Here is a 16,375-nt window from a genome sequence, read left to right on the forward strand (position 1 = left end):
AGGATTTCCATGCTGCGGTATAAAGCGGAGTGGGCAGTTAACCCCCAGCGCGCCGGTTGAATTTAATTCAGGTTAAATCATTCTGCTTCCTATTAGTTTCTGTATTTCCCGGTCTCTCTGATTCTTGGGTTCGATTCTCGGCTCGGGTCACTGTCTGTGCGGTGTCTGCACGTTCTCCCCTGTGTCTGCGTGGGTTTCCTCTGGCTGCTCCGGTTTCCTCCCACAAGCCTCGAAAGACGTGCTTGTTAGGTGAATTGGACATTCTGAATTCTCCCTCTGTGTCCCCGAACAGGCACCGGAGTGTGGCGACTGGGGGATTTTTGCAGTGACTTCATTGTAGTGTTAACGTAAGCCTACTTGTTTAGGGGCTGGTTTAGCAGGGGGTGGGTTTAGCAGGGGCTGGTTTAGCACACTGGGCTAAATCGCTGGCTTTTAAAGCAGACCAAGCAGGCCAGCAGCACGGTTCAATTCCCGTACCAGCCTCCCCGGACAGGCGCCTGAATGTGGCGACTAGGGGCTTTTCACAGTAACTTTCACTGAAGCCTATTTGTGACAATAAGCGATTTTCATTTCACTTGTGACAATGGTAAAGATTATCATTAATAGGAGGGAGGCCTGTGTGGGGTATGAACACTGGCAGGTGGGCTGAATGGCCTGTTTCTGTGCTGAGGGCATAATGTAATTACAGCTCTGTATCTCGCACTTGCAGCTCTGGACACAACTACCATCATATTGTCAGCCTTTGAGAAACATGTACACACGCACAGAAGTAACCGTCTCCTTTGTCACTTAGTACTGTAAAAAGCTGTCTCAGTCACTTTATTTTTGGATCGCAGAGAGTTAAGTTTAGCTGAGAAGAGCGTTGGAATGAAACCTGATCTTTGACGGTGGGGGGGGGGGGGGGGGGGGGGGGGGGGGGGGGCATGAAAGCAGCCAGCAAAAATAAAGTTAGGATCTACCACAAATCAAAGGGAACAAGTGAGAGGAGGTCAGGGTCGTGATCAGTGGGCGGCTAGACTGGGAACCAGGGAGACACAGCAACGAGACTCCGGGGAAAAAGACAGGAAGCAATCCAGTATAAGGTCAAGGATATGCCTGAGGCCATGCAGACACCAGGAGGAGGCACCAGAAGGACGTACGTGGAGGCAGAGGCCAAAATCGAGGCCGAGTGGTTCGCAACCCACACCTTCCGCAACCCTGACCCAATGGCCCTTTTTATCCCGTGGAGCCTGTGGCATGGCTGAAACATACAAAGCAGTGATAAGCGGGCCTGTCTTGGGGCTGCCTACACTGACCATTCTCACCGGCAAACAGGAAACAATGTGTCTTTCAATCCCCTGCAACTCTTTAATAAAACGTAACGTAACTGAATAGTGAGTATCCAATTTTTGTTCCTCATAATTACCAGAGGGGGCACCCAAAAAATTGCCTGAGACCAGCCGCTGCGGCCCAGATGTGCAATAAGTGGCGAAGAGAGAAGGGCTTAGTTTTAGGGAATGTATCTGGGCAGGTGGAAGAGGTAACAGCGGCAGAAAATGTTCGGGGTTGTGACCATAATTCAGTTGGATTTTGGGTAGTTATCGTGGTGATATGAGTGGGAGCACTGCCATTGGTGCAGAGCATTGGTTTCCCATTGGCTCTGGTTGGTCATGTGCCTCTCATCTGATTGGCTGGGACTAGTCATGTGACTGCCCACCAATTGGTCGAGAGGCAAGTAGACCCCACCTCCGAGGTGATTAAAGCCAGTTTGGATCTTCATCGTGTCTCGCGTCCAATTGATGGTACATCAGTTATGGAAAAGGATAAAAATATGGACCAGGAATATAAGTTTGAATCTGGGGAAAGGCCAGCCACAACCCCCCCCCCCCCCCCCCCCCCCCCCCCCCACCCCACTCCACCCCAGCACCTTCCACCCCCAGGTAACCTGCATTGGGCGGCACGGTAGCACAGTAGTTAGAGCTAGGGACCGGGTACAATTCTGGGCTTGGTCACTATCTGTGCAGAGTCTGCACGGTCTCCCGTGTCTGCGTGGGTTTCCTCCGGGTGCTCCGGATTTCTCCGGAAGACCGAAATCATTGTTTAAAGAGGAAGGGGTAGCTTCATAATTGCAGGCTGGTTAGCTTTACTCGGATGGTGGGAAAATAATTGGGAGGAAAAAAATTCAGAGATACAGTATAAACCGTGGTTTGGAAAGGCATGGAATAATCTCGGGCAGTCAACATACATCTGTCAATGGAAAGTTGTGTCTGATTGATCGAATTGGACTGTCTGCGGAAGTAACAATGATGAAGGTGGTACATTTGATGTAGCCCACGTTGAGTTTAGCAAGGCTTTTGACAAGGTTTTACCTGACCGACTGGTTAAAAACTGAAAAGCTCATGGGATTCAAGTGGAAATAGTAAATTGAATGTCAAATCGGCTCAATGGCAGGAAGCAAAGGCTAATGGTTGTCGAGTGTTTTTGTGATCGGAAGGCTGTTTCTAGTGGGGTTCCGCGGGGCTCAGTATTGGGTCCCTTGCGGTTTGTGGTTTATTTATCTGTTATTTAGACTTAAATGTAGGAAGCATGATTAAGAAGTTTACAGAGGATATGAAAATTGGCTGTGGTGATTGATAATGTGGTAGAAAGTTGCAGTAGACTGCAGGAAAATATCAATGCACCGGTCAGATTGGCAAGAAAATGGCAACTGGAATCCAATTTGGAGAAGTGTGAGGTAATTGTAAAGTCACCATAGTCCCAGGTGACCATATTTCCCCTTTGAGGGGGAGAGCTGACTGGTGGTGATTTAACCTGAGGTTTAACACCTTAGGCGAGGGGACAGGCTGAGAAGGCGGAGCCTTCATGAATAATTTCAGTCGGTACGGAGATTGAACCCACGCTGCTGGCCCTGCTCTAGATCACAAACCAGCTGTCTAGCCAAGTGAGCTAAACCATTGGGGGCGAACAAGAAATGCAAAGGAATTCAGACTGAGAAGTGTCGAAGAAAAGAAGGACTTTGGAGCGCATGTCCACAGATACCCGACGGTAATAAGAAGAAAATAGTCAAGATGGCATCCAGTATACTTTTCTTTAAAGGGTCAAGAGTATAAAAGCCAGGGTGGTTATGATAGAACTGTATAAAACATGAGTTGGACCCCAGTATATACTCTGTTCAGATCTGGCCTCCACATTACAAAAAAGATGTGATCGCACCAGAGAGGACACAGACATTTCTGAGGAAATTTAGGATTTTAGCAATGAAGATTGGATAGGCTGTGGGGTTGGATCAGAGCAGGCTGAGGGGAGATTTAATTGATGTGTATAAAATATGAGGGGTCAGGGCGGCATGGCGCCGTGGTTAGCACTGCGGTGCCGAGGACCCGGGTTCAATGCCGGCCCCGGGTCACTGTCTGTGTGGAATTTGCACATTCTCCCCGTGTCTGCGTGGTCTCACCCCAACAACCCAAAGGTGTGCAGGGTAGGTGGACTGGCCACACTAAATTGCCCCTTCATAGAATTTACAGTGCAGAAGGAGGCCATTCGGCCCAACGAGTCTGCACCGGCTCCTGGAAAGAGCACCCTACCCAAGGTCAACACCTCCACCCTATCCCCATAACCCAGTAACCCCACCCAACACTAAGGGCAATTTTGGACACTAAGGGCAATTTATCATGGCCAATCCACCGAACCTGCACATCTTTGGACTGTGGGAGGAAACCGGAGCACCCGGAGGAAATCCACGCACACACGGGGAGGATGTGAAGACTCCTCACAGACAGTGACCCAAGCCGGAATCGAGCCTGGGACCCTGGAGCTGTGAAGCAATTGTGCTATCCACAATGCTACCATGCTGCCCATTAATTGGGGGGGGGGGGGGGGGGGGAAAGTTGGGTACTCTAAATTTATAAAATAATATATATAGGGGCTGGTTTAGCACACTGGGCTAAATCGCTGGCTTTGAAAGCAGACCATGGCCGGCCAGCAGCACGGTTCAATTCCCATACCAGCCTCCCCGAACAGGTGCCGGAATGTGGTGACTAGGGGCTTTTCACAGTAACTTCATTGAAGCCTACTCGTGACAATAAGCGATTTTCATTTTTCATTTCCTATACACCTACATACACATATATGAAGATGCAGGCATGTATATACACACAAACACATATGTGTGTGAGAGAGAGAACAGACAGACACATGCACCCACACAGATACAGATAGAGGGATACATGACCAACAGTTCATACCCACAAACAGAACAAGGCTGGGCCCCTCATTCAACTGCATGGCGTTTGATTCAGTCAGTTCCAATACTGGTTTGGGATGCCACGGGAATTCTTTGCAATCCATGTCATTGAGCACAGCTGGCCTCCCCTGGCGTGTAATTATCTTTCCCTCCTGGTCCAGGATAATAAGTGTAGGAATACCTGGAATTGAAACAAAACACCCCTGATTATTTGATGTTTCTGCTCACACTCAACAACAATAGCAGTTCAAGAAAATCAGTTGGCTCTACGCATTTTCCAGAGGCTACTTTAGGCATTTGGACGCTATAATTATCTCCAAATTGGGGACTGGAAGTCCTGGAACCTTCTGAATCCATCTGAAACGTGTATTTGGTCGATCCTTCTTTTTTGCTCCGACCCACTGGTGCCTTTTCCCATCTCACCTTATTTCTGACTGCCAAACCTCCCTTCTGGAGACGGCAAATGGTTCTTGAGTAACACTCTTGCTGATTGGATGTGACACAGACAGCTTGCTGGCACAGAGCCAGGGACCCGGGTTTGATATAGGCCTTGGGTGTCTGTGTGGAGTTTGCACGTTCTCCCCGTGTGTGTGTGCGTGGGTTTCCTCCGGGTGCTCCGGTTTCCTCCCACAATCCAAAGATGCGCAGGTTAGGTGGATTGGCCATGCTGAAATTGCCCCTTAGTGTCCAAAGATGTGCAGGTTAAGTGGGCAGAAGTAGGGTGCTCTTTCAGAGGGTCGGTGCCGACTCGATGGGCCGAATGGCCTCCTTCTGCACTGTAGGGATTCTATGATTCTATTCTGTGGTTCTAAAGGAAAATTAAAATAAAGAAAGACAGGAAGAAGTGACCATGCACCCAATGCCCTCGTACACATGTACCTTCATTTTCAAGCCACTGTGTAGAACTGGCGTGCTACACCCCAGTAAAGACTTGAAGAGACCTTCTCCTCAATTCACCTCTTGCCTATATGATTAACTGTTCGGTATCTTCAGTGGAATTTTGGTCTTTAGCACCAAGTGGCGATGAGGAAGGGATGGAGGTGGCAGAGGGAGTGAGGGGGTACACTCAGAATTGTGTTTAGTGCTGGTATTAGTGCTACAAACATGTGTAAAAGTAATGAAAAATAACCAAAACATTGCTTGAGGAAATATGCACAGCAGATGAACAAAGGTTCAGAGTCAACCCCACTGAGACCTCATTAGAGTGGTGGTCACGTGACAGCTGCTGGAAAAGAATTTCAATTCTCAGCTCCCCCTCTCAAGAGCTGAAATGATTTAACGCCGCATGGATTGGAGAATTCTGTTTTAAAGTGTGTCACCATTACTCCAGCTTGGATAAATCAAACTGCCTCCGAGAGAATTACAAATCAACTTTAAACAGCCGTGTAAGGCTTTCTAACTTTCTTCCCTCCCCTGCTAATAGGTCCAATGATTTGAATCAGATTGCAATGTATACATGGGTGATTCAAGAGCATTTAAAAAAATAAAATTTAGATTACCCAATTATTTTTTCCAATGAAGGGGCAATTTAGCATGGCCAATCCACCTACCCTGCACATCCTTTGGGTTGTGGGGGCGAAACCCACGCAGACACGGGGAGAATGTGCAAACTCCACACGGACAGTGATCCAGAGCCGGGATTGAACCTGGGACCTCAGCGCCGTGAGGCAGCTGTGCTAACCAGTAGGCCACCGTGCTGCCCTCATTCAAGAGCATTTATAACGACTTGGGCCATCAGAAACATTTCGTGAACATCCCCTAATCGGTGAGAGCACCAGTCACAAGCAAGGGGCAATGTGTGAGATGGGAGGGGACCACATGTACAAGAGGGAGGTGATGGCAGAGGGGATTCAGGGGGTTAATGCTCCAGGGACACCGGTTCGAAGCCCACCAGAACATCCAGTGGAATTTAATTTGGTTAATAAACAGGTGGAATGAAATGCTTTCGTAATGGTGGCCATGAAGCCATTGTTGATTGTTGCAAATACCCCTCTGCTTCATTTCCTTTGAAGGAAGGAAATCTGCCATGCTTACCCAGTCTGGCCTACTTGTGACTCCAGATCCACAGCAACGTGGGTGACTCTTAAATGTCCTCTGAAATGGCCCAGCAAGCCACTCAGTTCAAGGACAATTAGGGGTAGACCACAAATGTCAGCATTGCCAGACACACCCACATATGAGAGAATGCATTTTAAAAAGGAGATAGCCAGGGAACCTGTTCCCGCTACATGCTCCACCCGTGGCTCTGCGGGTGGCATGAAGGTTGTGTGGGTGAGGTCCCACTTCAGAGACATGGGCATATCATCACACTCCAGTGCTGTACTGAGGCAGTGCTGCCCTTGTGGGGGATGGTGTCTTTCAGATGAGATGTTGAACTGAGGAGCCCCCAACTCCATTCTGAAGAATTCTGAGGAGCCCCCATCTCCATTTTGGGGCAGCACAGTAGCCTAGCGATTAGCACAGTTACTTCACAGCTCCAGGGTCCCAGGTTCGATTCCCGGCTTGGGTCACTGTCTGCGCAGGGAGTCTGCACGTTCTCCCCTTGTCTGCGTGGGTTTCCTCCGGGTGCTCCGGTTTCCTCCCACAGTCCAAAGATGTGCAGGTTAGGTGGATTGGCCATGCTAAATTGCCCTTAGGTTAGGTGGGGTTACTGGTTTACGGGGATAGGGTGGAGCTTAAGTGAGTTTAAGTGGGGTGCTCTGTCCAAGAGCCGGTGCAGACTCGATGGGCCGAATGTAAATTCTGCACTGTAAATTCTATAAGGACAGGGGAGCTAATCCCAGTGTCCTGGCCAATATTTATCCCTCACCATACTTCACAAAAACACATTATTGGGCTAATATCCCTGGTGTTTGTGGCAGCTTGCTGTGTTTCCGACATTACAACAGTGACTATTCAATTGCGATCATAAAGGGAGCTCAGTGCTGCTTTCTAAAGGGAAATTAGCAATGGGCAATAAATGCCAGTCTTGCCAGAGATGCTCAAGTGGTGATTGAACAAAAAAAGGTCTGTGGTCCTTACATTCCAGCAGGAGCTGAACCCCTTTGGGATGCAGTGAGTGGGTGGCATTTAATGATCTACACTTGGATGTGAATTGAAAGCTTCTGAAATAAAGGATTCACTTGGATATAACAGCTTTGGCAGTCTGAGGATGCAGCGAATGGGGCACTTTTGAAGTGGCAACTGCTCTAAATGCCTTCAAATACAAAGCAGATCGCAAGTACAAAGGGAAATCAGTCCTTTATCAGTCAGTACACACGGAACTGAGAGAGGGCCAAATCCTTCAAGAGAGGTTCATCCCCAGTTAGCTCCTGTCAAAGCTAAACATTTGAGCTTCCAAACCTAGTGTTCAGCAAGCTAATGCACATTGCATTTCCACGCCACCCTGCAAAAGCTTTTTGTTCTCTTTATTCACGTGGGTACGACTGGTTAGGCCAGCATTTATTGTCCATTCCTCATTGCCCTTCGGAATGTGGTGGCGCGTTGGCTTCCTGAGCCGCAGCAGTCCTCAAGATGTCAGTCGGTACACCCATAGTGCCGTTAGGGAGGGAGTTCCAGGATTTTGACCCAGCGACAGTGAAGGAACAGTCAATATATTTCCCAGTCGGGGTGATGAGTGACTTGGAGGGTAACGTCCAAGCGTTGGGGTTCCTAGGTATCTGCCGCACCAGACTGGAGATATTAAGCGTTATTACAGCATAGCTTGCTAAAAAAGCCAGCATCCCCTATCAAATACGCAGTGGATGCAAGAAGCTGAAGATTTAGGTGATTCAATGATGGAGAAATGAAGAGCGAAGACTGAAATGTGTGTCAGCCGATAGCTCAGTGGGCAGCGGTCTTGTCTTTGAGTGGGGTGGTTGTGGGTTAAAGTCAGGATGTGAGTAGAGAAACTGTCCCCACTTGCAAAAGGATCAAGAAGGAGAGGGGCACAGATTTAAAGTGACTTGCAAAAGAAACAAATGTGATGTGAGAAAAATCTTTTTCACACAGCGAGTGGCTGGGGTCTGCAATGCACAGACTGGGAATGAGGTGGAGACAAATCCAATCGAGGCATTTTAGGAGGACATTAGATGATTATTTGAATAGAAACAATGTGCAAGGGTCGGGGAAAAGGCAGGGGAATGGCACTGAGCCTTGATGCTCATTTGGAGGGTTGGTGCAGACACGATGGGCTTAATGGCCTCCTTCTTCACCGTTAGCAATTCAGTGATCCCTGGGCAGCATGGTGGCGCAGTGATTAGCACTGCTGCCTCATGGCGCCGAGGTCCCAGGTTCGATCCCGGCTCTGGGTCACTGTCCGTGTGGAGTTTGCACATTCTCCCTGTGTTTGCGTGGGTTTCACCCCCACAATCCAAAAGATGTGCAGGGTAGGTGGATTGGCCACGCTAAATTGCCCCTTAATTGGAAAAAGTGAATTGGGTACTCTAAATTTTTTTTTTTTATTCAGTGATTTTTTTTGAGCACACAATCTCGGCAGACACTCCAGTGCAATGCTAAGGGAGCGCCACACTGTCAAACTGAGGCCTGTCCGCTGTCTCTGGTGGATGTAAAAGATCCCATGGTGAGTATTTATAGAAGAGGAAGGTTATTGCTGCTGTCCTGGCCAACATTTACCCCTCATTCAACATCGCAAAAACAGATTCAGCCATCATTATCCCATCGTTTGTGAGAGTTTGCTTTGTGCAAACTGCCGGCCACGTTTCCCACATTATAACAGTGACTGCTTTTAAGTGCTTCTACAAACTGCAGAGACAGATGACCAGGTAACCTGTTTCCAGTGTTGGTTAAGGTATAACTATTGGTGAGGGCACCGGTAATATCTCTCCTGTCCCTTTTCAAAATAAGTCTCATTGGACCTTTTAAATCCACCTGAGAACAAACAGGGCCTTGATTAAATGGGAAAAACTCTCCCTTTGGGAGAGTAAAGTGCCGACGCCGGGGCTGAAATGCTTGTGGTATGCATTCCTGCTGGGGGCGCTATTTGTGGAGGGATTCAGGAATGGTAATGGACCAGCATTCTGCTGGCGCGATTTCCGAGCAATTCCCGGCCCAGTGAGCGTTCTACCCGCTGGGGTCGGAGATAGCGCTAAAGAGCCTGGCAGCTGGAACTGTTTGTAAACGCTCCACTCACCACACACTCACTGCAGCCACCAAGATGGCTCACAGAAGACCTGTCTCCCGAGGTCTGGAGTCCACAGCTCCATGCCAGTGAGGAGTGGAGAGATATCCTCTTCCCCAGCGTGGGCCGCAGACCCAAGCCTGCCCTCCTGAACACCGCCTGGGAGGTGGTGGTAGAGGCAGTCAGCACTGCCAGCCTCACCAGGAGGAGACAGCTGGTAATCCAGAGGGGTGCGATGGTCACTGGTGTGTCCTGTGCCCTGAAAGGGGCAGAGAACCAGGCAGGGCCCCAAAGGCCGCGGTGCAGATGTCCTCTGGTTGGGCTGAGCTCTGCTGATCCCCTGCTCCCTCTGCAATGGGGCAGCGCTCCCGAGGAGAGCCAACACCTGGTGGGCCCCTGATTGAGCTTGGCTCTTGTTGATACAGCTGGGGTACGAGGGTGGCCAGAGGGGCGGCCTGGGTGGGTTCCCAGATGACCAGAGGCCTTCTGAACATTTAAAGGATACGGGCAGCACTCAGCAGTGTGAGCAGCCAGGGGGAGCCTGTCAGTAGCACCAAAGGCGGGTGTTTAAAACACAGACTGCAGCAATGGTGGTCTGAGCCAGGCACCCCAATCCCGAGGGGGACACCCCGAGTCCACGGACTGCAGCAATGGCAGTCTGAGCCAGGCACCCCAATCCCGAGGGGGACACCCCGAGTCCACAGACTGCAGCAATGGCAGTCTGAGCCAGGCACCCCAATCCCGAGGGGTCCCCCGAGTCCACAGACTTGGCACCAAGTCACTACCCGCTATTGCCCTCTGGCCCTGACAACCACCCCCCAGCAGGCCCGACAGTTTTCAATGGTTTTTCAGTGTTCTTTTAGCCTCCCGCTGCCCCACCACAGCCATCCGCCCAGTCCACATTTGTAAATAATTGTAGTAATGCACGCCTGCGCGTTGTCCGGCTGAGAGGAGCGGAGCATCGCAGAAGGACGGAGCATACCGTGTCCAACCCGCTAATCATGTTTAAATGTTTAAACCATTGCTGGTTTTGCATGCTGCCCATGGAGTGGGCTTTGAATCTCATGATTGTGGTGATATGCATCACTGTAAATACACAAGGGGTTAATGTAAATACACTGGGGCTAAATAAACACTAGAGGGAGCACCAGAGACATTATGACACACAGACATTCAACCAATAGGTCAGTAAGATAGGACACAACCAATGGGCAGTCAAGACACACCCAGAGGTGACACTACCACAAGGGGGCGACCCATATAAAAGGACAGGGCACACATGCTCTTTCTCTTTCCAGAGGCGACACTCAGAGAGACAGGGGCAGATCAGGGAAGCATCACACCCACCACATGGCTGAGAGCAGACTGGTTAGTTAGATTGAGTTACTACAGTAAGATCAGCAGGAGAGTCGAATCCAAGTAGGAGAATTGTTAACTGTTCAATAAATGTGTGAAATCTATCTCCAAGTCTGAACCTTCCTTTGTCAGAGTATACATCAAGGAAACAGCTTATAAGAACATAAGAACATAAGAACATAAGAACTAGGAGCAGGAGTAGGCCATCTGGCCCCTCGAGCCTGCTCCGCCATTCAATGAGATCATGGCTGATCTTTTGTGGACTCAGCTCCACTTTCCGGCCCGAACACCATAACCCTTAATCCCTTTATTCTTCAAAAAACTATCTATCTTTACCTTAAAAACATGTAATGAAGGAGCCTCAACTGCTTCACTGGGCAAGGAATTCCATAGATTCACAACCCTTTGGGTGAAGAAGTTCCTCCTAAACTCAGTTCTAAATCTACTTCCCCTTATTTTGAGGCTATGCCCCCTAGTTCTGCTGTCACCCGCCAGTGGAAACAACCTGCCCGCATCTATCCTATCTATTCCCTTCATAATTTTAAATGTTTCGATAAGATCCCCCCTCATCCTTCTAAATTCCAACGAGTACAGTCCCAGTCTACTCAACCTCTCCTCATAATCCAACCCCTTCAGCTCTGGGATTAACCTAGTGAATCTCCTCTGCACACCCTCCAGCGCCAGTACGTCCTTTCTCAAGTAAGGAGACCAAAACTGAACACAATACTCCAGGTGTGGCCGCACTAACACCTTATACAATTGCAACATAACCTCCCTAGTCTTAAACTCCATCCCTCTAGCAATGAAGGACAAAATTCCATTTGCCTTCTTAATCACCTGTTGCACTTGTAAACCAACCTTCTGTGACTCATGCACTAGCACACCCAAGTCTCTCTGAACAGCGGCATGCTTTAATATTTTATCGTTTAAATAATAATCCCGTTTGCTGTTATTCCTACCAAATGGATAACCTCACATTTGTCAACATTGTATTCCATCTGCCAGACCCGAGCCCATTCACTTAACCTATCCAAATCCCTCTGCAGACTTCCAGTATCCTCTGCACTTTTCGCTTTACCACTCATCTTAGTGTCATCTGCAAACTTGGACACATTGCCCTTGGTCCCCAACTCCAAATCATCAATGTAAATTGTGAACAATTGTGGGCCCAACACGGATCCCTGAGGGACACCACTAGCTACTGATTGCCAACCAGAGAAACACCCATTTATCCCAACTCTTTGCTTTCTATTAATTAACCAATCCTCTATCCATGCTACTACTTTACCCTTAATGCCATGCATCTTTATCTTATGCAGCAACCTTGTGTGTGGCACCTTGTCAAAGGCTTTCTGGAAATCCAGATATACCACATCCATCGGCTCCCCGTTATCTACTGCACTGGTAATGTCCTCAAAAAATTCCACTAAATTAGTTAGGCACGACCTGCCTTTTATGAACCCATGCTGCGTCTGCCCAATGGGACAATTTCTATCCAGATGCCTCGCAATTTCTTCCTTGATGATAGATTCCAGCATCTTCCCTATTACCGAAGTTAAACTCACTGGCCTATAATTTCCTGCTTTCTGCCTACCTCCTTTTTTAAACAGTGGCGTCACGTTTGCTAATTTCCAATCCACCGGGACCACCCCAGAGTCTAGTGAATTTCGGTAAATTATCACTAGTGCATCTGCAATTTCCCTAGCCATCTCTTTTAGCACTCTGGGATGCATTCCATCAGGGCCAGGAGACTTGTCTACCTTTAGCCCCGTTAGCTTGCCCATCACTCCCTCCTTAGTGATAACAATCGTCTCAAGGTCCTCACCTGTCATAGCCTCATTTCTATCAGTCACTGGCATGTTATTTGTGTCTTCCACTGTGAAGACCGACCCAAAAAACCTGTTCAGTTCCTCAGCCATTTCCTCATTTCCCATTATTAAAACTCCCTTCTCATCCTCTAAAGGACCAATATTTACCTTAGCCACTCTTTTTTGTCTTATATATTTGTAAAACTTTTACTGTCTGTTTTTATATTCTGAGCAAGTTTACTCTCATACTCTATCTTACTCTTCTTTATAGCTTTTTTAGTAGCTTTCTGTTGCCCCCTAAAGATTTCCCAGTCCTCTAATCTCCCAGCAATCTTTGCCACTTTATATGCTTTTTCTTTCAATTTGATACTCTCCCTTATTTCCTTAGATATCCACGGTCGATTTTCCCTCTTTCTACCGTCCTTCCTTTTTGTTGGTATAAACCTTTGCTGAGCACTGTGAAAAATCGCTTGGACGGTTCTCCACTGTTCCTCAACTGTTCCACCATAAAGTCTTAGCTCCCAGTCTACCTTAGCTAGTTCTTCTCTCATCCCCTTGTAATCTCCTTTGTTTAAACACAAAACACTAGTATTTGATTTTACTTTCTCACCCTCCATCTGTATTTTAAATTCCACCATATTGTGATCGCTCCTTCCGAGAGGATCCCTAACTATGAGATCATGAATCAATCCTGTCTCATTACACAGGACAAGATCTAGGACCGCTTGTTCCCTCGTAGGTTCCATTACATACTGTTCTAGGAAACTATCGCGGATACATTCTATAAACTCCTCCTCACGGTTGCCTTGACCGACCTGGTTAAACCAATCGACATGTAGATTAAAATCCCCCATGATAACTGCTGTACCATTTCTACATGCATCAGTTATTTCTTTGTTTATTGCCTGCCCCACCATCTCGTTACTATTTGGTGGCCGATAGACTACTCCTATCAGTGACTTTTTCGCCTTACTATTCCTGATTTCCACCCAAATGGATTCAACCTTATCCTCCATAGCACCGATGTCATCCCTTACTATTGCCCGGATGTCATCCTTAAATAACAGAGCAACACCACCTCCCTTACCATCCACTCTGTCCTTCCGAATAGTTTGATACCCTCGGATATTTAACTCCCAGTCGTGACCATCCTTTAACCATGTTTCAGTAATGGCCACTAAATCATAGTCCTTCACGATGATTTGTGCCACCAACTCATTTACTTTATTCCGAATACTACGAGCATTCAGGTAAAGTACACTTATGTTGGTTTTTTTACCTCTGTTTTGAATCTTAACATCTCCAGTTTTATTCCTTTTGTTATTACTGGGCCTATTCACTGTGCTCCCCTCAGTCACTGTACCTTGTACTGTCGCCCTTATGGATTTCTGACTATGTCTTCTCTGCCTTGCACTTTTCCCCTTACTTCCTTTTGTTTCTGTCCCTGTTTTACTACCTTCCAACTTCCAGCATTGGTTCCCATCCCCCTGCCACATTAGTTTAAACCCTCCCCAACAGCTCTAGAAAACACCCCCCCTAGGACATCGGTTCCAGTCCTGCCCAAGTGCAGACCGTCCGGTTTGTACTGGTCCCACCTCCCCCAGAACCGGTCCCAATGCCCCAGGAATTTGAATCCCTCCCTCTTGCACCATTTCTCGAGCCACGCATTCATCCTATCTATCCTGACATTCCTACTCTGACTAGCTCGTGGCACTGGTAGCAATCCTGAGATTATTACCTTTGAGGTCCTACTTTTTAGTTTAACTCCTAACTCCCTGAATTCCGCTTGTAGGACCTCATCCCGTTTTTTACCTATATCGTTGGTGCCTATGTGCACCACGACAGCTGGCTGTTCACCCTCCCCCCCTAGAATGTCCTGCAGCCGCTCCGAGACATCCTTGACCCTTGCACCAGGGAGGCAACATACCATCCTGGAGTCTCGATTGCGTCCACAGAACCGCCTGTCTATTCCCCTTACGATCGAGTCCCCTATCACTATAGCCCTGCCATTTTTCTTCCTGCCCTGCTGTGCAGCAGAGCCAGCCACGGTGCCATGAACCTGGCTGCTGCTGCCTTCCCCTGGTGAGCCATCTCCCTCAACAGTATCCAAAGCGGTATATCTGTTTTGCAGGGAGATGACCGCAGGGGACACCTGCACTGCCTTCCTACTCTTGCTCTTTCTTTTGGTCACCCATTTTCTATCTCCCTCAGTAACCTTCACCTGCGGTGTGACCAACTCGCTAAACGTGCTATCCACGACCTCCTCAGCATCGCGGATGCTCCAAAGTGAGTCCATCCGCAGCTCCAGAGCCGTCAACCTGTCTAACAAGAGCTGCAACTGAACACACTTCTTGCACGTGAAGGAGCCAGGGACAGTGGACGTGTCCCTGAGCTCCCACATCGCACACGAGGGGCATGACACGGGTCTGGGATCTCCTGCCATGTCTTAAACCCTTGGTAAACTACGTGAAGAAGCATAACACAACAGTGATCACCACTAGCGAGAGATCAGAGCATGGGGCCAGACACGGGTCTGGATTTGGCCTGACTCCTGATTCTCTGCACATAATGAACACAAGGTCCTCTTATAGGAAATGACTATTGATGTTGATGTTGGACCCGATTTCAGTAACAGATGTAGTGAAAATAAAAACCCATAATGTACCAGGCCACCATGATCAAAGTAGGGGATAGATTGGGTAACTCCAAGATGCTACGGAGCAGTGGGAAAATAGCTCACACTCTGAATTTCGCCTGACCTCAGCTAGGTTAGCAAGAAATCAGTCATTCACTGAGCTGAGGTCATATGAGGTAATACGCACAATAAACTAAATCGATGTTCTTCAATGTTTGCAATGTCCTCCTTGCAGCTTATACTTAATTTGACGCTTCAAGCTGGTCCCATCACTGCTCCTCAGACAGAAGTAGTGTTTGATCTCTCTCTGGACATAACCTGAAAGATAAAGGACGTGAGTTAATGGCCTCGTCTCACCTGATTTTGAGTCGGGACGAGGCCATTTCATCTCGCAAGATTCACAACGTTTGGAACACGTCGCACGATCTAATGAGACGGTGGCCGGGCTCTAGGTAGGGTGGTATGCTGGCACTCCAGCTGGCACATGGGCACCCTGGCGCTGCCTTGCAGGTTGCGAGGCTGGCAGTGCCAATGTGATTGGGTGCCAGGTTGCCCATGCCAGGAATTGGGCAGGGGGGAGGGTGCCTTGCGCTCAAGAGATGGGGTGGGGGGAGGGGGCGCGCTCGAGGACCCCCTAAGAGGTAAGTAGGGACAGTGAGAGTTGGGGGGCGCTTCCGCAGGCTGCGGTGGGGATGCCAAAGGGGTTTGAAAGATTGGGGCAACATTTCAAAATGGTGCCCAGGTCACTTCCTGCACTGGCCAGCTGTGATCCTCAGTGCAGGAAGTGAGGTAAGTGTGGCCTCGGTGGGCGTTCCCCGCAAACAACTTCTATTTCTATAGAATCTTCGATGTCATAAAACATCCCAAGAGTGTTACCGGATCACGTTTGATGTAAAACTAGGGGAAGTGGCCAAGAGCTTAATAAGAGGTAGGTTTGAAGAGGCATTTAGAAGGATGAGGAGGAGGCTGAGGGGATTAGGGAAGGCCCAGGCAGCTCTGGAGGCGCCTGAAAGCACGGTAGCACAGTACCTTTGTGGCTAGCACAATTGCTTCACAGCTCCAGTGTCCCAGGTTCAATTCCCGGCTTGGGTCGCTGTCTGTGCGGAGTCTGCACGTTCTCCCCGTGTCTGCATGGATTTCCTCCGGGTGCTCCGGTTTCCTCCCACAGTCCAAAGATGTGCAGGTTAGGTGGATTGGCCATGATAAATTACCCTTAGTGTCCAAAATTGCCCTTA

The 16,375-nt window shown here is 48.6% G+C and overlaps 1 protein-coding gene across 1 annotated transcript in view; it reads right to left on the minus strand.

Annotated features, from left to right (window-relative positions):
* nxn (nucleoredoxin) overlaps nucleotides 1-16,375 on the minus strand; it is a 245,493-nt gene that overhangs the window by 24,236 nt on the left and 204,882 nt on the right. The window contains exon 6 of the mRNA XM_038814566.1: nucleotides 4,224-4,403. Coding sequence (XP_038670494.1) covers nucleotides 4,224-4,403 — 180 coding nt within the window. The remainder of the gene's footprint in view (nucleotides 1-4,223; nucleotides 4,404-16,375) is intronic.

Source organism: Scyliorhinus canicula, chromosome 12 (genome assembly GCF_902713615.1).
Source record: "Scyliorhinus canicula chromosome 12, sScyCan1.1, whole genome shotgun sequence".
NCBI lineage: Eukaryota > Metazoa > Chordata > Chondrichthyes > Carcharhiniformes > Scyliorhinidae > Scyliorhinus > Scyliorhinus canicula.